Source organism: Hoplias malabaricus, chromosome 5 (assembly GCF_029633855.1).
Source record: "Hoplias malabaricus isolate fHopMal1 chromosome 5, fHopMal1.hap1, whole genome shotgun sequence".
In the NCBI taxonomy this organism is placed as follows: Eukaryota; Metazoa; Chordata; class Actinopteri; order Characiformes; family Erythrinidae; genus Hoplias; species Hoplias malabaricus.
Window position 1 is genome coordinate 4596375 of NC_089804.1, and position 24747 is coordinate 4621121.

Sequence of the window (24747 nt, forward strand, 5' to 3'; positions counted from 1 at the left end):
TAAGGCAAGGAATCAAACTGCTGTTTAGTCCCAAACTGAACCAATTTATCCTCCACAGAGTGGGTCCCCCACATGAGGGCGGCCATGTTTAACTCAAGTGTAGTACAGAATCAGATCCAGGCCACTAGAGGTCAGTATAAGAGCTGGTGTCTCATCCACTGACAGACTGTAGTACACTACAGGAAGTCTAGGGGGCGAGACCATCCTCAAAGTGCTCTGTAGTGTCCATTTGACCATGTGGACACCTGCTTGGATCCAGCTGTAGCCTCTCCACTTGTTGTAATAATGATACTGTAGATGTGGGAACACTGCTGTGAGGATTTGATGGTAGCTACCTAAACATTGGGGAGGTCAGATGCGGACCTTCAAGGAATTTTTTCTGGATCACCAAATCGCTCCCTTAGCAGATATCGGATACCCATGATGCATTGCACTGTTTGGTGAAACGTCTCCTGAATTCAGTTCCATATAATAGTGCACTATATGGTGAGTAAATGATTAATGGAACAGTGAGTAACAGTGAGTACACACACACACACACACACACACACACACACACACAGCCTGACTCTCATGAGGCCCATCATTCAGATCATGAGCTCCTGAAGTGTCCTGATAAGCTCCAGTCTGTCATCACTGCTTTATATGAGGGAGGGGGTCATTGTGAAAGCATTTAAGCCTGGTGACCTCATGGTTAATCCTGACTGCTGATTGGTCGGATTGATTTTTCGCTGGCTGTGAGTAAAACTGCTGGCATCTTCGCTCTCAGGGTCCTGCCCCTAAATACTCTACATGGAGTTGTTCCTAACTGAAGAATCTCTGTCTCTCTCTCTCTCTCTCTCTCTCTCTCTCTCTCTCTCTCTCACACACACACACACACACACACACACACACACACACACAAAGATCCCTACTGAAAGTCATTATCTCCATTAGTTTAAAAGCAACAGTCGGAAACCCCTGCTGTGTCACTGAGTCAAAAGGGGGACAGATGAGCTAAAAGGCTGGACAGATCCATTTTGGGGAACTGGAGTCCCTCCATGACCTCTGATCTTTTGTCCAAAAACACCAGCCACAGCCAGCGTTCTCCGGGAGACGTAACACCAGCATCAAGAGCACTGGAAAAACTGATATAGAAATAAAGACTCGTGCCGGTGTGATACGCAGCGAGTATAAACACCACAAACACTAAAGTCTCAGCTATTTTTCATTTCTGAAATCATTTTATCCTCAGTTTTTAAACCCCTCAGTGTCTGGACAGAGAGTGGACACAGGGTTTAAAAACTCCAGCAGCACTGCTGTGTCTGATCCACTCTACACCAGCACAACACACACTAACACACCACCACCACGTCAGTGTCACTGTAGCTCTGTGGGGGTCGACGTATGCAACAGATGGACACCAGTCTGATACAGTGCTCCATGTCCTGTAGTATCAGACCAGCCCTCTGAATGGTGTGTGTGTGTGTGTCCTGTAAGACAGTGTGTCGTCAGCTTTTCTGGTGTCGTCCCAAACCACCACGCTCTTGTTCTAATCACTCGCTAATTGCCTCTCGCTCGCGGCCACAGTGAGCTAAGCAGAGCCCGTGCCAAAATCCAGTTAAGCCTGAATTACAAAGCTCAATCCAGGGCCTTATAAAAGCCATTCTGACCAAACTGACCACATGAGCTCACTGCTATTTTAATGCCTGCGAGCATGTGAAGAAGGCTATTACACAGTTAGCCGCTGAACTGTAGCAGGCTGCTTCACATGCCTGTGCTCAAGAGCTGGCGGAGCTCAAGTTTAATTGTGTTTTAAATTCTAATTTTAGGACAATGAAAGGATGCCGGCCACGAGTCTCCACCAACAGAGGGCCCCGGTGAGCTAGGGGCGATGAGATTATATAGAGATGAGGAGAAACTGGAGATGGCTGAGTGTGCTTTACTAAAACTAGTCCAAAACCATGCAGGCATTTTCATTCTAGTGCTGTCAATTTAAGTTTTTTAATGTCCATTAATCACAAATTTGGCCTCAACTGTCTCTCATAATCCACTCTTTTTTTAGAGAGTCTAGTGACATATTAGTTTCATTAGGAGACGTAAACAGAAAGTTGTTGGTGTTGAGTTCAGAAGGTAGATTGCATTATTTTTATGCTGAAATATGGACTCTCACTGAAGTCTCAGTCTCTCACACAAACAAACAGCTGATGTGAGGAGTTTGGCCAGTTTTTATTTTCTGTTGTGCCTGGTTTAAGCCACACATTTCTCTTTACAAAAAAACTTTCAATCTGCATAGTATTTTCTGAGCTCTGAGTTCTGAGCTGCTGTTTTCCCAGTTAAAGCTTACGTCTGAGCTTTGTTGTGTTTGATGTTAGCTCTCTGTTTGGTTCCAGTTCACAAACCTAATTTGGAACCAACATATATTGGGAAATATCGTTCTCAGATGAAACCAAAGAATGGGAGTGGATTCTTCAGTGAAACACCTAATGGATCTGTGGGCGTTTTTGATAAAGAAGCTCCAAAAAGAGCACAGAGCCTCAAATAAAGTGATGTTGCACTGTGGACTTGGACATGGTCATTTGTGCTGTTCACTTTGAAAATTGAAAATGGGAGATGATACATGGTCAGATTTCAAAAAGAAAACCTGGAAATAAAAGGGAATATAAACAGGAAAATGCTCTGTATGTTTTCTGGGGCTGTTTTGTCTGAGTTGACCATGCAGTAAACAGCAGATAAACCATGACTCTGTCCTGACTCTCTCTGTTTATCTCTGGATTCATTCTCAGCAACACTGGAACTGAACGACCCCCCAGCGCCCCCTAGCAGGTGACGTTCTCTTTGTTTCCATTAAAACATGAAAAAATGGGGGGCGGCTCACTGGAGAGCACGTAGGTTACAAACATCCTGAACGGAACCCGAGTTCTTCTGGTGGTCCAGGCTCCACGCTGCTGTGTGAAGGCTCCCTGTGCTGAAGTGTTGATAAAATTACAGCTTTTAATCTGATATGGACCAGAAGGCTGAACATGTTGACAGTGAGTCAAGGGTTTGACTCATTGTTTTCTAGGTCATCGTGTGTGTGTGTGTGTGTGTGTGTGTGTGTAGGGTGTTTAGTCTGAGGCACGCCATCTCATCCGTGCACAGCCTCAACAGTGCATAGCCTGCCCCTCCAGAGAGAGCCCACCCAGAGGAATTCTAGGTCATGAATAGTGGCAACTGACACTGATTTAATTGAGCATGACAGAGCCAATCCCCTTCACCCTCTTCTTTACACAATACATGAGATCACCAATCAGAGCAGGAGAGACATCACACCTCTGTAAAAACCTTTTCAAATTTGCTGCATAATTAAATGACTATGGCATTTTGGTGGAGCAGCAGGTGGTGTCTCTGTCACAGCTCCAGGGTGTGGGTTTCCTCCGGGTGACTGTCTGTGAGGAGTGTGGTGTGTTCTCTCTGTGTCTGTGTGGGTTTCCTCCGGGTGGCTGTCTGTGAGGAGTGTGGTGTGTTCTCCCTGTGTCTGCATGGGTTTCCTCCAGGTGACTGTCTGTGAGGAGTGTGGTGTGTTCTCTCTGTGTCTGCTTGGGTTTCCTCCGGGTGACTGTCTGTGAGGAGTGTGGTGTGTTCTCCATGTGTCTGTGTGGGTTTCCTCCGGGTGACTGTCTGTGAGGAGTGTGGTGTGTTCACCCTGTGTCTGCGTGGGTTTACTCCAGGTGACTGTCTGTGAGGAGTGTGTGTGCTCTCTCTGTGTCTGCGTGGGTTTCCTCCAGGTGACTATCTGTGAGGAGTGTGGTGTGTTCTCTCTGTGCCTGCGTGGGTTTCCTCCGGGTGACTGTCTGTGATGAGTGTGGTGTGTTTTAGAGAAACCTTCTGGGTCAGAATTGTACACAGTGGTGGTGAATGGAACCAGATGTCTGCATCATAAATCTCTTTACAGAAATTACATGAACATAATAAATTTGTGATTTGGGCTTTTTAAAATAATTTCTAAAAAGGTATACATGCAGAGTGTTGTGAGGAAAACCCTTATCATCATCCATGTTGAGAGAGGGGGCGGCACGGTGGCTCAGCAGGTAGGTGTCGCAGTCACACAGCTCCAGGAACCTGGAGGTTGTGGGTTCGATTCCCGCTCCGGGTGACTGTCTGTGAGGTGTGTTCTCCCCGTGTCCGCGTGGGTTTCCTCCGGGTGCTCCGGTTTCCTCCCACAGTCCAAAAAACACACGTTGCAGGTGGATTGGCGACTCGAAAGTGTCCGTGTGAGTGAATGTGTGTGTGTGTGTGTGTTGCCCTGTGAAGGACTGGCGCCCCCTCCGGGGTGTATTCCCGCCTTGCGCCCGATGATTCCAGGTAGGCTCTGGACCCCCCGCGACCCTAAATTGGATAAGCGGTTACAGATAATGGATGGATGGATGTTGAGAGAGGTGGAGATTTGTGTTGAAGACGCCTGCTTCCATTCACCCCCACTGTGAATAAAATCGCTACTTTTTTCTGCATTCAACCATTTAACACCATAACAATCTCAGGCAAAGGTGCCCAGGCTGTGTGGCACACACACTCCACTCCTTCAGACATGTGAAGTCCTGTTGCTCTGTGTTTCAGTCGGATCGTTTGATCCAAAGTTGCTGGAACGTCGGGAATCTGGTGCCGAGCCAAAGAGCCAGAAAAACAAAGCGGATAATAAAAATCCCGTCCGTTCCTCTGTCAATACAAGGCAAACAGGGAGGGAGCGGTGGCACGAATTTGTGAGTTTCCATGACGATAGACATCACCAGAAAATGAGCCCCGAGTGTTTGTTTGAGCAACAGCAGCATTCCGAATCCCCGGGAAAAAAAATCCCAGCATTCCGATGCCACGTCCTGATTTGAAACTTGGCAAAAGTTGGAACATAAGTCTTCTGCGATAATTTCAACTCTAGGACATGATGTGAACTCTTTCTAGAGCTTTTTTTTTCTTTCTTTTTTTTTCATGTGGAGCTGACCGGTCAATGCTGCTCTCGGAATATCGTCCAATCAAAAACCATCTCCCAGTGGAGATACAGCCATTTGTGTTTGGGCTTCTGAGAGACCCTAACTGCCCTCTCTCCTTCTGGAGGTGTGGGGTGGTCCTCCCTCTCCGTCCATCACTCAGCAGAGTCTCACAGCTGATGTGACAGACCTGGGCAGGACTGTGTTGACCTCTGGGACCTGGGTTGGTGGCTTGTGCCAGAAGGTGGACACTAGCTGGGAGGGAAACGTGGGGTAAAACTGAAATAACGTTGCCTGTTCAGAGTGTTAGTGTGGGGTAGTGGGGGTGGTTGAGGGTGAGGTGCAGTTGTGGCAACAACACACGACCAACACAACTGGTGCAGCGGTAGATGATCTACTGTCTCTGACTTTACATCCACATCTACAAGGTGGACCCACTGAGGGCGGAGTGTCTCACAGAGTGGACAGTGCGTGGACAAAGGGTTTAAAAACTCCAGCAGCTGCTGCTGTGTCTGATCCAAGCACCTACCTACAATTTTACTGCTAATTGTGGGTGGATCATGGATAAGATGTTTTCTGTCCGTTTTTTCTTATCAGCCTCCAATAACAAAATGAGAGGGTGCTAACATCACGACAGAGAACCGCCTCTGAAGCTTCTGAAAGCTCTGATGTATCATTATGTGTGAACACTCTCAGTCCTCCGACCACTTCACCCTGGAAGGACATTAACGCTGGGGACAATACAATGTAAGATCTTTTGGACACAGATATCAGAAGCTGTAAACAAGGCTTTGGCAGGTTTCTTGTTTCTCAGGACACAGTTAATCCATAGCTGTGGTATGTGGGAAGGTTTTAAAGGTTCGCTGGGGTCCATTGTGGTAAAAGGCAGGATCGTCCCCGTTAGCACTCGGACGAATCGGCATGAATGCCACGGCAGCATAAAAACAGGCACCTCCGAGTCTATGGCCTTTAAGAGAAGAGCTGCCCTGTGGGAGGGCGACAGCTTCACCTTGGCAACCAGCTGCCCGCTGCCTGGGGGAACGGCCTGGCTGGAGACACTGCTTGAGTTTTTGAAGGCACTGGGAAGTCAGGGCTGTTATAATCCTAAGTTTACTGATCTATATACTTCAGTATACTAATATACAAAAAATACTCAATGAGCAGGTTTTCTCAGAACTCGACCCCTCCCTGGTGGTCTAAATATCATTGCATCAACGTTCTATTAACATCCTCATGGTCTATAATCAGTTGATTTTTTGTGTGTTTATGGCCAGCACCTCACGGCCATTTCTGCTTTAAGCCACACCCACTTCCAGTTAGCTATCGTAAAAAGTACTGTACAAGAATTGTTACTGAATATTACTAGCGCTGTCTTCAACATCAAAACTCTTTGAATGATACTCAACCCTAAGGGGTGTCCTTAAAGTGTAGCTACAGCCTAAGGCATTTTTTCTTAATTAACAGCTGAAATATTCTGCTCTGTAATAATAAAAATATACGGACCCTGCTTAGAAACAGAGCACATTTATCCAGACAGTGAAAACATGTTCAATTTGGTCAGTGCCACCACTGCAGCTCAAGTTCAACTCTGCTATAGGAAAGGGTAGGTGTAATGACGATGAACGATAAATGAGAGGTGTACGAGCTGAGAGTGAGGGAGTATTGTGGCGCACAGCCCCAGAAAACATACAGATGGAGCATTTTCCTGTTTTAATTTCCCATTAAATAAAATAAACATACAGAGGCCCTTCTTATATCGAGGACAATATAACACTGTAAATGATCTTGTCCAGCTCTACTGAGGCTCTGAGCTCTTTCTGGAGCTTCTTTATCTCGACATGTTCACAAACACCATCGCTGTTCATTCTGAAGGACCTACTATTCTTTGGTTCCAACTGTGAACTAACTTTCCTGGTCCAATGTACGTTGGTGGAAACATGCTGAAATGGTTTCAAATTAGGTTCGCGAACAGTAAAAGAACTGGTTCCATGTCGGTGGAGAAGGGATGTCAGTCTTTGCTGTGGGACAGTGATGTGTGACAACAGTGGCTTGCTGCCCACACAGAATGGGCTCATCTGAGGTTTTGTGAATATTAACAACATGTACACACCAAACACATAACATTAAGTATTTCTGAATAGGAGGGTTTTTTTTTTTTCAGTTTACTTCAATGGAGAAAACGAGGGATGGGGGGTAGCTGGGGGAGCACAGGTTTAAAGAGGGGTATATAGCCCTGCACCGCTGGGCAGCAAAGCTTGAGTAGGCCTCTGCCCCAAGACGCTTTACCTTCAAGGCTTTCTGAGCCGCTTCACTGGAGCCGATAGCTATGAGCCCTGGACCTGCCATACTGCAGAAACTCTTCAAGTGCAGATGGTCCAGAACCGGCACGGTGGAAACAGCATAGTCCTGCAACAGAAACAGAAATAGCCAAGAAGCAAGACATGCTTGAGCACTGACTGCCCTCTCAGAATCTAATAATCTCCAAGTCTAAAAGGCTTCGGTAAGCAGCTGTGGCATTTCTCTCAAATAAGCCGCTAAGTTTCCATAAACATTAGCTTAATGGCGGATGAAGCACGCAGCGATAAAGAAGTCGAGGCCTTCTAAAGAACCTTTGAGCACAAACATCCATTTCCTGCTCGTTTACTAATGTCATCTGTGTTATTAGCATATTAGCAAAGAATGCCCCGGCCTTCTGCCTTTCATTCAGAAATCAAAGCTGGCCCCGGCTGCAGACCAGACGCTGCAGGAGCACGACGATCCGGGGGAAGATAGCACAAAAATGTCCTTGCTCTGGCTTATCGTCAAGTGGGCAAAAGAGCCCTCGTCTTCCCTGAAGAACCAGGGAATAAAAGCCTGGTGTGTGTATACGTCTAGACTCCTACATATGAACAGCTGCTCTACAGCATCAGTAGAGATGAGAGCAGCATCTAATTAACCAAGATATACACTGCTTCCTGACCATTGCTAAGTGTCTGAGAGGATATGGAGCTGTCAAGAATACAATGGGGAGAAAAGTAAACAGAAAAAGCTCAGATAATCTGCTGCTGCTCCTCGAGAAAATTATTTGGGCCGAGAAGCAGGAAATGCTCCATGTAAGAATGAATCTTAGGGCCGTAAGTCACAGGGGGACCACTGGGCTGCTGGTGCTACCACAGGTCCAGCCTTCCAGACCACAAGGAACAATAAAACTCAGAAAACTGAAAGAAGTAAATCCCTGGCAAAAAGAAAGAGGAGGAACACGGCGGCCATGTCCTTAAGCGAGGTTATGCCTCACTCCCTGCAGTACCCAAACCTGGAAGAAAAAGACTGCCTTGCCCACCCTGCAGACGCTGATCGCGCAATTCTGAGAAACAACCATCAATCCGCCAGAGGTGGGATGCAAACCAAATTTGCTCAGTTGGTTGACCATCCATCACTGATGCTGAGCAAATCTGCTTTCGTATTCCACCTCTGCCAACTGGACTGTGGCCTGGAGTTTGCGTTCAGGTTCCGCAGGAAGCGAGGCACTCCTTCGCTTAAGGGCAAGGTCCTCCAGGTTGAATAATCCTCATGATAGACGAGTCCCTTTCAGGTTTCCTCAGGGTTCGAGGGGCTGAATCTGTGGTAAAGCAAGAAGATCAGTGGCGTCTTTGATAAACCTGAAAGCAGATGTCTTGAGAAGAATGGGAAGTGTGAGAAGGCAAAGAGCGAACACCATTTGGAAATTCTTTAAAAACAAAAAACAATTTTTATTGTTTATTATTGGCCATTTTATAAGGAATGAAAATAAGGAAGGGTGGTCTCTGACACGGCACGTCTGTGCTAAGTGGTGTCAGGTATGAACGTGGTGGGGCGTTGAAAGAAGAGTGGCAGAGCATGATGGAGTTAGTCCAGGGTCCTAGCGTGCATATACATGGCCCTGCTAATAAATCTTAGTCGAGTGGTCACATTTGACAGTGGTCATGACGTAGAGTCTCCACTGTAGTGGACATAACATGCACTGATATAATCTGAGGGATTTCTGGTTTAAGTTTAGCTAATGTGACTCAGTAACAGAAGTCCATACAATGTCAGATTACATAACAACCGTTAATAGAAATGACAGTCTTGACTAATATCCATTATCCTCACCTTAAAAGCATCCGCCAGGATCTCTGCTCCTCTCCGATTGGTCCTCTTTGATAAACCCACAAAGAACTCTTTACCTGCAAAGAGAAATCCACACTGGGTCCTGAGAGATTTACCAACTACTGCCAGGCTACAGACACACAATCGTATACCCTTCACTGATCAATCAATCAATCAATCGTTTTGGCTTGGTGAAGAGTGGTGAAGAGTTTAGTTGCCGGTAAGCTGCATTATTTAAGCCCAAAAATAAGACTGAAATAGAAATGTCCACACATCTCTCCTGCTGATGGTCAGCCTTGATGTTTAGCTCAAATAATCAGGCTAACTAAAATAATCCTGACTTGTGAAATATTGCTCTGAGGCTAAACGTGTTTTATCATTAAAATAATATTAAACAAGGACATGGACTTCTGTATTAACCTGTATTTTCTCTATATTCTGTATGTGCATGTGTTTATCCCACAATATCTAAACAAGTCAGTAACAGAACTGCATCGTGTGCCCCTCCTTTTCGTCATGAAACATTGACTGTCATTATCCACGTCTGGCTGATATCAGCTATTCATTCTGTGAAATAAGAGTGTGAGACTGCAGAGCATGGAAAACAGCCTTAGTTTGTTTGTTTCCACACAGCCTTGAGGATGTAGCCTCTTCCCGGAGGCCCTCTGCTAACAATTCCACAGGTGGAATGAGATTAACTCGAGTTAATTCGGAATCTCCAATTCCGCCATTTCTCTGAATCTTCCTGATGGCATAAAGTGCTCCCAGCCTGTGGAGAGAAGGAACAGGACGGACTGGCCCTTACTGACGCCTCACACCCTGCGGACTGTGCATGCGCAGGGGTGGGATGCAAACCATATTTGCACTTTTGATTGAGAATCAGCCGCTGAACAAAATTTTTTGTATCTCACCGCTTGCAAATTGATGGTGGTTCTCTCAGTATTGTGCATTCTGGTTCCCCAGGATGTGAGGCACTCCCTCGCTTAAGGGCAAGGCCTCCCTTTTCCTGTAGGGGGCAGACTCCCATCACCAGAACAGTCCCTTTCCTAATAGAGGCCAAACTGTGCTTCATCTGAGATACATAACGACAGGCCACTACTTTTTATTTTCTTATGTTGCTAATGCAACACCACTGAACACCATGGCACATCGGAGGAGAAAGCAAACTGTCCAGATCTGTCACAATGTTAGCTACCACTGTGGGCTGTGATATGGGACAGGGTGTTGTCATACCCACACAGAGAGCTAGGGCAAGTTTGCTCTGTATGATTCCCAGCCTCAGAGAGCTGAGGAAACCTGAGATCTTCTGGTGAAAGGGCCAATGCTTAAACTGCTGCACTATGCCATAGTCCCAGAACATGGTCGGCGACCTGTGAGTGAAATGTTGTGACCAGGTTGAGCTGCTAGGGAGCAATGAGAGTTTGAAAAGTTGGCCATTTGAAGGTAAATCTGACAGATGCAACTTTCTTTATATTAAAAAGCCTTGTGCAAGAGCCATTATAAAATGTTGCCAGTAATTTCATAAATCCCACACTTGTTCACCATACAAATAAAATTACAAAATGAAGATTGTGGAGGCAATGCGCTGCCAAAAACAGATGATATCCATTCCCTCCATTCAAGCAGTAATCTCTTTTCTCCAGCCTCAAAAACAATGACATCAATCTGCACTGTGATCAATGATCTTTGTGCGTAAAGCGCTTGCTAACACGGCCAAATGCAGATTTAGGGTATTGGTGAAAGTCATGCTTTTCTACTGATCTGAGAGCAGCTAAAGTGCTTTAATGAAGTTTAATTTCTGCGTTTGGAGTGAAGAATATCCCCGGATTAGAATAAAAGCCTTAGTGCAGCCCTTAAGACGCAGTACAGCGGGTCGCAGCAGCGCTGCCAAATGTTTTACAAATGAGATATTAGCCCTTCTGAAGCCAAGAGGAAGTGTTTCTCCCGCTGCCATGTGAAACTCATCTGAACCCTAAAAAGCTGCAGAAACCCACCAGCCAAACGTCTACAAACACAATTAAGTGTTCCTAGCCATTTTTCCAGTGCTACACAGCGAGTGACCCATATTTAATACACGCAACAAACTCAGCTAAATTCTAAACATTGTGGCAGAGTCGGAGAGAATGAGAACAAAATGTCCTACTTTTCTCTTTCTCAAGGAGAAGGCAGAGGAGCAACAAGACAAAGACATTTTAAGATTTCACTCCTCTGACACCTCGTCACTATGGAACCTCCAATCTCCAAGAAAGATTCTTCACAGGAGAAGGAAAAAAGTCATTTTGCACTGTTTCTCTTGCTTCATTCATCATGGAATTTACACAGCATTAACAGCAGCTGGCACTTGTTTCAACAGCAGTGATACTGGCCAGTTAACACCGACATGTACTCTACATGTAGTTGATTTTTCTAAAAAACTGTAACCACTGCTTTTCTTGTGACTTAGCATCATAGCTTCAATAGAAATCATAAAGAAGCAAGCTGCGCTGAGTGAAAGTATGTGTTAGCTAACTGAACAGAACTGGGAAGCTGCTAGAAAATTTATATCATTTCCACATTTAATGGAAAAGTTGAGACATTTTGTAAAATGCAATGAAAACAGTCCAAAGCTGCATCAAGAAATGCAACCGAACCCCATATATTTCGCAGGAGAATCAAATACATCAGCTCTATTCAGTAACCCTGCTGAGCTCTCCGGGCGCAAACTCATCTCAGAATATCAGAATAACAGCGGAAATGTGTGCTGTGGTCAGAATAATCGAACTGAACTGATTTAAAACTTTCTCAGTCCAACGATTTTACATAAACAAAGGATGCCATGAAGGTGAGTACAAGGGGAGTACAGGGTTATTTCAGCAGGGTTATTTCAGCCAGGTCTCATTCTGTTCTACAACAATGTTTTCATAGACACAGTGTGCATGTGCTTGACCAGCCTTCGGTTCAGATCTGTCTCCTGTGGTCATCATGAAGAGGAGAATCAGATGAAAACAACCACAGATTGTTGAGCAGCTGAGACGTTGTGCTGAGCTAAAATGTGCGAAAAACCCCAGTGATGAGTCTCATTTGTTCCCAAACGCTTAAACAATGTCAGTAAAAGAAAGCAGAGGTATCACCTCTGCCCCAACTTTAAGGCTTCAGTTTCTAAATGTGCTTATTTTAACAAAATACAATCAAGTTGTTCAGTGATGACACTGGAAATAATTCATTTGTGCTTTGGTTGTTGAATAAAGCTAAAGAGGATTCCTATATTTATTGTGTTTTACAAAATGTCCCTGAACCATTTCGGACAGTTTGAGTGTGACCTGTGAACAGAACGTCTCCTCCGTCAAGCGTGGCTGATTCATCCGTCATCTCCACAATGTTCAAGTCCAGATCCGTCAAGGCTTTCTTCATGGCTTCGGTCTGAAAACACACACAAACACAAACAGGCGAGTGAGATGAACACTATTCCACCACATTCCCTTTTAAGTTAAGTTTCATTTGGTTTATTATAATAAAGCAATAAGCCACAAGAGGCCATGTGTTGGTGTTTTTTTGGCAAGATGCAGAGTGACTGCAGAGTCCTGAGTGGCTTATTGCTTTTATAAAATGGCGGCCAATTTATCTACAATATAATAAAACACATTAAATGTTCAATTCTTAGATGTATAATACTCCTACAGTAATACTCCTCTGCTACACAATGTAGTCCATTAACATTGTGTACTGTTGCTGGGTATGAACCATATAAATGTGGCATTCACTCCATGAAACAAAATACATTAGAATATTGCAGATTTTTTTCACCTTTCTCAAAAAGAGAAGATGCAGGAAGTGCTCGTCTGTGGCTGTCTTTTTAGCCTCAGGCTCAAGAATCTGAGTAGCATTAACTTATCTGAACAATCTGCAGCACTGTATTTCTGTCCTGATATCTCACTGTTCAGGGCACTGACTTCCTAAAACCAGTTTAAGGAGTTTATAGCCCCTCCCCTCTGCATTACGCAAGCCCAGCCCCACCCTCCACTCCCTAGCCATGTCCCTGAATAAAACAGACAGAGTTTAATACAGTAGCGCATTAATATGGAACTCGGGTATTGTGAGGTGGTCATAGCTGTCTGTCGTGTATCGTGTATTATACAACAGCAGTGAACGCAGCTCAGCCAATCAGATCTTAGGACCAGAACAATTTTTTAATTGGCTATAAACATAAACACATTCAAGCCGTCAGTGTCCTACTCCAAGAGTGTTACGCTGAGGCAGCTTAAGAAATAACGGAGGAGGATTATAGTGAGTAGGAAAAATAAAGCAATGTAAAATGGTGCTGTCCCATGTTCCAGGGACTGAAATACAGTTCTTGGATGAAACCAGGGAAGGACTTCCTCACTATATCAGCCCAGTGTGGGTCAACACCTCATAGGAAGAGGTCAATTTGACTTTAAGCTCCTGATTTCCTTACGACAACGACCTGGCTTTCGTTCCACTGCTATGTTCCTTATACACAGTTTAGTTAGAAACCCATGCGCCAACTATGTACCGAGTTAACATCCAAACCCCGGGCCTGCTCAGTGTTAGTGCGAGTGTCCAGGCCGTGATTTCACTCTCTGACATAAACACGTGTAGATCATTTGTTTTTCCGTGTTGCAGGAGGCGTGAGGGCCGAGTTTAAGTGGTTTTACCGAGAGACGAAGCAGCCTTCCTGCAGCCGCTGAGCCACAGACAAAAAGATTACGTCGCTCCTTTTGGACTGCGCCACGACACATGACAAGACGCTGCTGGCCAGGCCAAGATATCTGAATGACATCATCACTCTGGGTCGAGGGGGTGATGTCATCGCAAAATGAAACATGGTAAAAGTGGAAAATGGACTGAAAGTAAGTGAACTATAGACAAAAGTGGGCAGTTAAACAATGGGCAGACACACTCCGACTGGTCAGCTGAACTTGATAAAAAGTCACACATCTGGTGGGTCATAAGTTTGTGTGTGTATGTTTGTGTGTGTGAGAGTGAGAGAGTGTGTGTGTGTGAGAGAGAGAGAGAGAAACCAAGAAAAGATAAGTTGGCTGATGTCTAAACATCTGAATTTGTAAGGGTGTCTGTGTTTATGAATTGGCTGCTGTATGTGTGAGTGAGTGTGTGTGTGTGTGTGTGTTTATAGGCCTGTTTTCAGCCACTCTCCGGGGTCCTGGTTTTATGGGAGCGGATCAGTGTTTCCATGGCGATATCTGAGGATGAGGTCATCATGCTGCTAATCGAATGCTTCTGCTTCGTCTCACAACAAGCCAAGCATGAGGTCACACAGGTAACGCTGCCGTGGCAACCGCAAGAACCCACCCCAACCCCAACACACACAAGTCCATTATATTACCATATCATGTATATAATGGTCATCCCCCAGCCACATGCACCGCTATCTGAGAGAGAGAGAGAGCGAGAGAGAGAGAGAGAGAGAGATAGAGAGAGAGAGAATGAAAGACAGAGAGAGAGATGAAAGCACTGTTCACAAATCATAGACCCCTTTCATTTGTTTAAATTCCATTCAAAATAGAAACATTCATTTCTGTGCCCGCCGAATGTGACAGTAATGACCCTATAATTGGGAGACAAAGAGAAAAGAAAAAACATACAGAGAAATGGGACCTCAACAAACACTTAGAACCACGTATCTCACCAAAAGCCATCCATCTAAACACCTCAACACCATGGGACTATGGGTCTGAAAGGACGTGGAGCTGGAGAAAACACACTGTGAGGAAAGACAACAGATAAACAAACTATATATTTCTAAGAATGATCGATTGGCCCCAGACCCTGGACCTCAGCAGGCCTCTGAAAGGGGGGGGGGGGGGGGGGTCCACCCCCTGCCAAGTGATAAACAAGAGGGAACACCTTGCACCCTTTGGAAACTTTAGTTCTCAAGATGCTATGTTAAACCTGCTAGATGTGGGATGGGAACTGGTTTTGCTCAGTTGGTAGAGCATTAATCCTCGGTTACACGCCACGTTTGGTGAGTTTATGGTTCCCTCTTAAACCTTTGGGGTCTACAGTGATGTGAGGCATTCACTCGCTTAAGGGCAAGGCCTCCCTGTTCCTCCAGGTTGGTGTTTCCCCTCTCAAAGGGACTCTTCTGGGTCTAGGGGGTTGGATCTGTGGTAGAGCAATCAGACCGGTGTTCCCTCCATGACCAACACTTCTGAAAGTGTACATTAAAGGCTTTTTACCACAACAGCGACTAATTATATACAGACAAACAATAGTCAAACTCCTGACCCTAGATCAGACAAAACTACGTTCACATTACCCTGCTGAATGTGACTTAACGTTCATTTTGTCAAATCCGATTTGAGTCACTTCCACACGTGGCCCTATGTGGTCATACACAATCCAAATCATGGACTTGCAACATGAATGAGAACGGTCAGATCGAATGCCTGTAAACATGCAAACCAACAATGGAGGAAAAGCTAGTGCCATTCGAGCGCTAAACCACTAAATCCAGACCAGAGACTAGTTTGATCTGAAGATATTTTATTTTATGACCTTCACTGTGCACTACGTAGGGTGGAGGGAGACATTTGGATTCAGCTGATCACTTGCTGCTTTGGTAAAAGCTGCCTGGCGTTTGCTTCTTCACTCCCTAATCATGTGCAGTCGGTGAGCTATTTGCAATATACACATGAGCTACTACAGTGTCCGTTTTCCCAGTTTTAATACAACGAGTCTTCTCATTAATGTGATGCATCTGTTTCATGGACAGATTTGTTCATATTACAGACAGATGAAGGATACTCACATTCATGAATACAAAGTGTCAATATAGTCAAATCTGAACAAAATCTGGAAAAAAAAAATAAACATAATTTATGAAAAATAAGGCTTATAATGTGAATGCAGCCTAAGACACTCTCCAGGCTCTTCTAAAATGAACACTGCGGCTAGACGCTAAATGCAGGAGGCCCCTTATGAAGAGAGGCGCGAGGGAACAGCAAAAGTGCTTCACTGAGCTGTTTAGAGTGTAATTGACAGGCCTCCCTCTCCCCCTGAGAGAGAAAAACAATTAGCATAGCGACCGCTCTGCTAGCAGAACATGAATCTAATTGGAATAAATGAAGCCTGATGCGCGGCGGAGCAATATGCTGAGCCACAAAAGCCTCTTTATCTGCTGCCCTCACCCATTAGGAGCAGCCAGTGCACTTCTTTGTGTGTGTGTGTGTGTGTGTGTGTGTGTGTGTGTGTGTAATATTAGCTCTGCAATCCAGCAAATGTACTTATACAGAGAACAGGCAAAGCATGCTCATTAACGTTTAATCTCAAACAAAGATTAGTGTTTCTAGCAATGATTTACAGTAAATGTTGAAACATTGCTGTGAGGATTTAGTGGCAGCCACATAAACGTTAGCGGGTACTGATGATGAATGATTAGCTCAGGATCACAAACTCAGTATCAAAAATACAGGGAGCAAGAGACCTGCAGCTGTGTGAGAGCAACAACACCAGCACTACCAGATAACATTCATCAGACGCTCTTATCCAGAGAGACTTAAAAAAGTGCTTCATCACCTCCACACAGAAACTTGCTTCCTCGCCAGAACAGACAGGTCAGTGCCTGAAGGCCCTCAGTGAAATCGGTGTGTCTGTGTATATGAACATAGCAGTAAAGAGCTTTGATTAGCAGCTAAAAAATACTTCACACCAAATTAAAGGCGATGCTCTATATTTCTTCACCATTCTGCACCATTTACTGCAGCCTTGGCTAGGTGAGCGGGAAACAAACGTCGTCTCTGACTGAAATGACTCAGGAGTTTTCTCTGATGATGGAGAAACACTCCGAACTTTAAAATGCGTGAAAAAAAGATGAGGATGTTGCATTATTTTCAGTCCACAGGTGGGTATCATTGACTTTGTTTTTTTTCCGCTGTATTACTTCAGTTAAGGTTGAGCTGACTCTAAATTTGGAAAACTACTAACTACATGAAATTAAACGCAGACAAATTCTACAAAGTTCAGTTACAAATGAGAGTTTGTGGTAATTCAAACTGAATATAAACGTACAGACAACATCAACCATTAACAGACTACAGTCGGCTACTTACTCAAACACACCCTTTCCACATTAAAAGGTGCAACATTTCTGAATGAACACAAACTGAGCTGGAGTTTGTTTTATTGTGTGAATAGCAGTTCTCCAGAATCGCATACTCTACCTTTAAAATAAAGTAGTAATACAAGCACACAAAGCATTGCAGTAGTCATACAGAGTAAAATTAATTCCTTTGAATCGTTTTTTTTTTTATCCAAGTCCTTTGACCTTTGATATTTGATCTTTGCAGTATTACCAGGACTGAACAAGGAAAACATGCACCAAAAATTGTAGATGTGAATCAAAAACAACACCCAGATTTTCAGAAAGAGTCTAACAGGACCTTGGTTTTAATAGCTTCAACACACTCAGATTAGTTACACTTCTTAAGTCATTATGCCTGATGTGAGAGATCATTTACATAAAAATGAAAAAAAAAAAAAAACGTAAAAATGTCTAATTAAAACACCTAGAGGAAGGATGTAAAGTGAAAATTAAATGGGGTCAAGAATTGAACCCTGAGGTACTCCGCAAGTATGATCTGTCACAGAAGACAAGAAGAATTTCCAACAAACACTTAACATTTTCAGTTGGTTTAATAAAATATAAACCAAGATCTAGAGTACCAAGGGAGATACCTCCCAGAGTCAGCATGAATTAAATAGTCAAATGTAACTGTGTGCATGTGTGTGGTAACTTGTTAATGACCAGTGCCCTCCAGTCCCCACACTTAAACTTTAACCCTCAACTCCACAAATTCAGTTTTTTTCTCCCAACGGGGGTGAACTCAGAGGGTCCCCAAGGCTCAGGATGGCCTCACTCCTGCCAAAGGTCACAGGTCAGCAGTCGAGCATAACCACGGGGCATGCTGAGGTCACTGCTAACAGGCCAGAAGCACTTTGAAGAAGTATTACATTTCTCTCTTCAGCGGCATGTTAGCAGTGACCTCTATTTAGATTATTTTGGTGTTCTCCATTGCCATTGTTCAAGGTCCCACAGTACCCCCTACACACATTATAGTGTACTGCAATTTGTCAGGATGACTGTCGGTATCAAATGAACTTTATACACACACACATTGTGGAATATATTGCATTGTCGACTGATGAGTAAGCAGTGCAGCCCTAATAGTTTTTGTCAGAATTTTGCTGTATTTAGATTTTCATTGTTCTCATTGTAACTCATTAATATTAAGTTTAGCCGAACAGATACCCAAGGTAATTTCATTCATTCATTCATTATCTGTAAGCGCTTATCCAGTTCAGGGTCGTGGTGGGTCCAGAGCCTACCTGGAATCATTGGGCGCAAGGGGGGAATACACCCTGGAGGGGGCGCCAGTCCTTCACAGGGCAACACAAACACACACATTCACTCACACACTCACACCTACGGACACTTTTGAGTCGCCAATCCACCTACCAACGTGTGTTTTTGGACTGTGGGAGGAAACCGGTGCACCCGGAGGAAACCCACACAGACACAGAGAGAACACACCACACTCCTCACAGACAGTCACCCGGAGGAAACCCACGCAGACACAGGGAGAACACACCACACTCCTCACAGACAGTCACCCGGAGGAAACCCCACGCAGACACAGGGAGAACACACCACACTCCTCACAGACAGTCACCCGGAGGAAACCCACACAGACACAGAGAGAACACACCACACTCCTCACAGACAGTCACCCGGAGGAAACCCACGCAGACACAGGGAGAACACACCACACTCCTCACAGACAGTCACCCGGAGGAAACCCCACGCAGACACAGGGAGAACACACCACACTCCTCACAGACAGTCACCCGGAGGAAACCCACGCGGACACAGGGAGAACACACCACACTCCTCACAGACAGTCACCCGGAGGAAACCCACGCAGACACAGGGAGAACACACCACACTCCTCACAGACAGTCACCCGGAGGAAACCCATGCAGACACAGGGAGAACACACCACACTCCTCACAGTCACCTGGAGCGGGAATCGAACCCACAACCTCCCCTGGTCCCTGGAGCTGTGTAACTGCGACACTACCTGCTGCACCACCGTGCCGCCCCCCAAGGTAATTTATTCTTGGTATTTAATATCCTGATTTCAGTTTTCAGTATTACTGGCCCCTTGACAGGTTATGTGATGTCTAGAAGACCTCTGTACTTCGTAAGTGTTTGCGTTTTCACTGTGGAGGAAGCAGGAGTGGCGCAGCCAGTGAGGCTACAACATAGATGTTAATAGTCAAATCCAAGCCAGCATTTCTGTGGAATTCAATTTGCGTATGAGACGTCAAGGATTAATGAGTGTTTAACAGTCCTGCTGATAGTCCCAACACTCCGAGCTTGTACAAGCCTGCAGATCCAGCTCAGCACACAGAGGATTTATGAGTTTTGCTACTAGAAAGCCGTTTTTATGTATATCATTAAGCTTGTTCTTGCACCAGATCCCCTTGTAAATTTCATTGGAAGAAGAGCCTTTGTGTCTCGCTTGTTGCTAATGTCAATCAAGCTCAGAGAAAACACAATCATATAACCCTCCAGGGTTTAAATCGCTTAAACCCTGATTTTTACTGTTTACATTCTCAGAAAAGACAGGTCATGGCATTCAGAGAAAGCTGGCCCCGGAGCAACAGTCTCTGGGGAGGTGAGCTGAGTCAGCGCAGTGTGCCGTGGACTGTTACAAAATAGCCATTAGTCCACTTACAAAACAGTGACGCCTCTGAAAGACCCCCTCTACTGAGCTCGGCCATCCATGAGAGCCACTACGGCCTTTCCACATTCCATTCCACTCAGTCGATTATAGCTCATCCCGAGGCAGTGGCATTTTAATATTTTGTTATCGTCTATTATTTAAAATGTATTCTGTCACATCATATCACTTTTAATAGCAGTTTCACTCTGTTCTATTGTATCAACTTCTAACCATATTTCAATGCCACTCTTCAGTTTTAGAATTATTCCATCTATTTAGCAATAACCAGGAAATAACAGGTCAACAGACACAGGCAGAACACACTAAATTCTACTCAGAGAGTGGCCCGAAGGCCAGGTTTGAAACCAGGACCCCATTTTTTATTAATTAATTCATTCATTCATTCGTCTATAGCACTTATTCAGTTCAGGGCGGCGGTGGGTCCCAAGTCTACCAGGAATCACAGGGCACAAGGCAGGAACACACCCTGGAGGGAGCGCCAGTCCTTCACAGGGCGACACAAACTCTCACCTTCGGACACATTTGAGACATTCAGAGTAGACAATTCATTTAACCTCCGTGTTCTTCGACTGAGGGAGGAAACCCGGAGACCCTGGAGGATACCCACACGGACACTGGGAGAACATGGAAACTCCACCCGGATGAGGCTTGAGGTGAAGATGTTTAGCACCAAGCCACCATACTGCGCATAACTCCAGATCTGTGTGAAAGTGACATGATGGCCCCAAACACCATCTCATTCTGTGTTTTTTTTAGTTTAGGCAACTCCTACAAGGGTTTGCCATGGTAGATCACCTGCTGATCCTGGCCCTGAGAGACACACCATGGATTGGCACCAGTTTTATGACGGATGCCCTTCTGGACACAACCTTCCCATTTCGCCCAAGCTTGGGAGCAGCCCCAAGAGAGCACAACTACAACCCCAGGGGATGGGCAGTGGAAATCAACAGGTTCAAACCATGGACCCAATAAGTCTAACATTTAATACTATTTTTTTTTAATGAACTCCATTCTCTGCCCAATGATCAATCCCATGTTATTTTATTCCATCTTAGCGTCCATTCCAATGGGGCTATAATTCAGTGCCATTAATGTCTTTTTTCAAATCAAGACTCCCTTCCAGGTTTGTGCAACACATCCACATCACCTCAGGGCATTCCACACAGCGAGACCTGATCTCTTAATCTCTTTCTCCATAGATACCCAGCCCCATCTTACTGTCTCTCAGGTCCTAGACACGCTCCACCAGGCTAAGAAATGCACCTGGCAATGTGTATACAGCCATTATCTTCTGGGCAATTTGATCATGGAAAGACCCCCCACCACCACCTCCTCCTTGTGCCACCCAAATCAGAGATACAGCTCTACCCAGTTTGCCCAAGGCAGGCTATGCCTTTCTGTGCCAAGACTTGGACAGGCATCCCTGCTGAGATGTGCCCTGCTTTACAGCCTTCAACAATTGCCAAAGACCCCCTCCCATTTCACCATCTCTCCCCCTTTCTTTCTAGGATACATTCTTGCCATTCCACTTTTGCAAGGGATTGCTGGGGCACAGAGAATAGATTTCACCCTCCTGCTGGCCAGACAGCCAGAGAGAAAGAGAAAGAGGCAGCGTACAATAAATCTTGTGTAACCGTGTACCGCTCCTGATGAAGTGTATCTGAAGCTTGCTCTAAAAAGGCTCCAGGGGAGGGAGATGAGGTGAGATAGAGGGAACAGGACAGAAAGAAGAGGGAGGGAAACAGGGAGCAAACCCACTGGGCCCTCTGGCATTTTTGGCTTTGGCTAAATTTATAAATGGCTTTCAAGACCACCACAGTCTTTGCTTTAGTGATGAATAATCCAGGCTAATTCTTGTTCATCCATATTATTTGGCATAAACAAGCATTCTTTTTGCTAAAAGCACCTTCCTGGAGGGATCTTTGGTGATTGACCTGCTTTAGCCCAACCTGAACTTGCTCTGGAAAGACATGGGCTGGGAAAAACATTAGAGCAATGCTAGGGCCTGGTAGGTACAGGAAACACCTCGGAAAGTGGACAAGAAACATCCCAACAATTGTCTTTGCAAGGATTTAGCAAGTTTACAGTAGGATGCTATGCCGAGATCTTCCAGATCACATGGCAACCTGACAGAGCAGGAGACACTCCGGAGGCAATGTACTTAACCATGGCCATAGCTCACAGCTCCTTCACTTGCAGTGTGTGTATTCCTTCATAATCCCAGCCCCAGGTCTCCACATCCTCCCACTCCTTCTGCTTACTCCAGTGCAAGAGCAACCGAGCCCTATCTTCAGCCAGAGTAATCCATCACAGTTAAGCCAATGAAAAGTCACAATGGAAACAGACTAAAAGCTCAGTATTGCAGACACAGGAACAAATCCGTTCAGACATCAGCAAAGCACCTTCTTGGCTGCGGCATTGCTAAGATAAAGCACCGCACTGCGCCTGGTGTGGGGTTCAAAGCTGGTGCGGACAGAACAAAAGTCAGTGAGAATGGAAAATGGCTGAAGTTATCTGTCCAGAGGAATTTAAATTTCATTGGAGAGAGGAGGAACGTGCTAGATAAGAGCTATCAGATCTGTGGAGGAATTCGATATTCAGCGTTTGACGTCAGTGCGACTGGGCTCGGCCGGCTCATGGACACAGGGTCATGCACGAACTTGGCTATGAACTTACGAATTGGTGCACTTTTGCATGAATACTTCAACTACAGCATTTAGCCACGTTCACGATTTTCCCCTTGCCCTATAGGATATTAGTGTCCAACGTTATCTAGTTTGGAGCACTAGAGATACCATTAGCCAATGCAGACATGGTCCCAGAACCTCAAGGATTCATGCTCCAAAGGCCTTCCATGCAAAGACCTGAACCTAGCAGTGGAGAAATGGCCTCTCATAAAGCGTTAAGGACATTTCTCCAACTAAACCCACCCACTTTTGAACCCAGCAAAGGCCCTCAGACAACTCAATCCATCCCAGAAAGTGGAGGCTGTTGAGGCTCTTTTTCTTAACCTCCACAGAAAAGGGACCCCCCAGGAAGGTGTCCTCTAACCCAACCAAGTCTCATTTTCCCTTTCTCGCTCTCCAGGGTGTTGGGGCCTGAGGTGCCCCTGGCCCTCTAGCTCTAGGGGAGGAGCCATTGCAGGATTCTGTGAGGGTCCACTCAGGGCCTGAGGGTGGGGCCTTGGCATCCCAAGGTCAGTCCTGGGACCGGAGCTTTGTTAAGCTTCAGAAATTAAGAGGAATGGGGCTTCACTTAATACAGTCAGATGCTTAGACCCAAGCTCTGCCCAGATCAGATTAAGCTGGGGGTAAGAATGTACAGTTCTCTTCTGTCTTCTTTATTGTACTTTCACCCTCATCTTTTCTCCCTCGCTCTTTCACTCCTTCCCGGAGGCTTGTATAACCGCTGCTGTTTAGGGTCATGCACAGAAGAAGAAAGGTTGGACAAACACTCGGGCTGGAAGGCCAAAGAGGGGGTGTTTTGTTCCCTTATCAGAGTGATCAGAGAATGTGCCCTCTCCAGGGAGAGGAAGAATGTGTGTCTAACAGGCTCTGGCCTCAATAGCCACAGCTATTTCAGCCCCGGCTTCAGGAGAGGCCTGAAATTGGCACCCTTTGTCTTTTACTGACACACACATAAAAAGCCAAGGAAAGACCACTCTATCAAGGCATTAGTGCCTCAGTTTCCAGGTGATAGCATGGCTCAGGCCCAGCTTGCCTCTTAAACTGGTATTACCAAGGTTCCAAGTGGGCTTCACACAAAAGTCTGGTGGTTCCTTCCAACAAAAGACGCGAGAAGCCAGGCGTGACTCGGCATTCAGGTGGACGGACACTTGAGAATTGTCTAGGCCTTCGCTGGAACCATAATCGGAGAAATGGATCTACATCCCAAAGCCCTGCTTTCTGAATTAACAATGCACTGTTACTCCATTGTTAAACTCAACACACCTGAAAGGCCAGGACATGCAGGATGTCAAATTTGTGAGAAAACCTTCTTCCAGCGTATTATATTATCTTTGCTTTTGCAGATATTGGAGTCATACTTCTATGACGTTTATCAGTGGATATACACCTCCTTTTCCTTGCACCAACATGCCGTAGAGTTCAGAGGAAATGTTTTCAAAAGAATACACTCCTCGTTTTCTTCTGACTAATTACAGAGAAGAAAAAAGTCAGGATGTATTGGTCCCCTCCTTTTTCCAGTTACCCGAACAACTTAATTCCTTCCAGCTCCACACTAACGCTTCTGAGTCTCGCCACTGGAAAACGCAGACTCTCACAGACAGGGGTCAGAGTTTCAGAGAGGCTACTAGATTCTGTGACACGTAGGGATGGATGTGAATGGATGATGCTTGGGCGGTAGACTCTGAACTGGCTGTCAGAGCAAGAGAACCAAGAGACAGTGAAGGAGTCCGTGAGAAGCGCCATGCCAGACACATTAACGACAAGCAGAATCATGGACTATCTGCAAAAGACGAGAACAATAGGAAAGTTCTAGTTTAAGAAACTCACTGTAGCTCAACTAGCAGCACAGACGTTTTAATCTCACTTCAAGACAAATTCTTTGTGAGTGAGGTCTTGTTTCAGACACTGATTCAGAATGAGATAAAAAACACCATGTTTGGCTTAAACTTCAAAGAGACCAAGGTCAGCTTTAATGGCTCTGCCCCATCACCCAGCATCCCTTGAGTCACGGATTAGGAGGAAGAGAGTGGAAAAAGAGGAGAGAATAAGGAGTAACACTATTTTAATGAGAAACTCTATTTTAATGGGTCCTCTCATTTTCCAGCAAACACTTGAGAGATAAAAGGGGACTGTATCTCTCTCTCTCTCTCTCTCTCTCTCTCTCTCTCTGTCTGTGTGGGTGTGTACCAGGTTTAACCCACTACATGGGGACCAAAATGTTTTTACTCACTCACATTTTGAGTACTCGTT

The 24747-nt window shown here is 45.2% G+C and overlaps 1 protein-coding gene across 3 annotated transcripts in view; it reads right to left on the bottom strand.

The window, feature by feature from the left end:
• ddah1 (dimethylarginine dimethylaminohydrolase 1) overlaps window positions 1-24747 on the bottom strand; it is a 65122-nt gene that overhangs the window by 3228 nt on the left and 37147 nt on the right. For 2 of the 3 annotated variants that reach the window (XM_066673365.1, XM_066673363.1), the window contains exons 3-5: window positions 12347-12446; window positions 9051-9124; window positions 7227-7346 (exon numbers count right to left, since the gene is read on the bottom strand). In XM_066673365.1, the coding sequence (XP_066529462.1) occupies window positions 7227-7346; window positions 9051-9124; window positions 12347-12437 (285 nt within the window). In that variant the 5' untranslated portion in view covers window positions 12438-12446. The remainder of the gene's footprint in view (window positions 1-7226; window positions 7347-9050; window positions 9125-12346; window positions 12447-24747) is intronic. The other variant, XM_066673364.1, reaches the window with a different exon arrangement.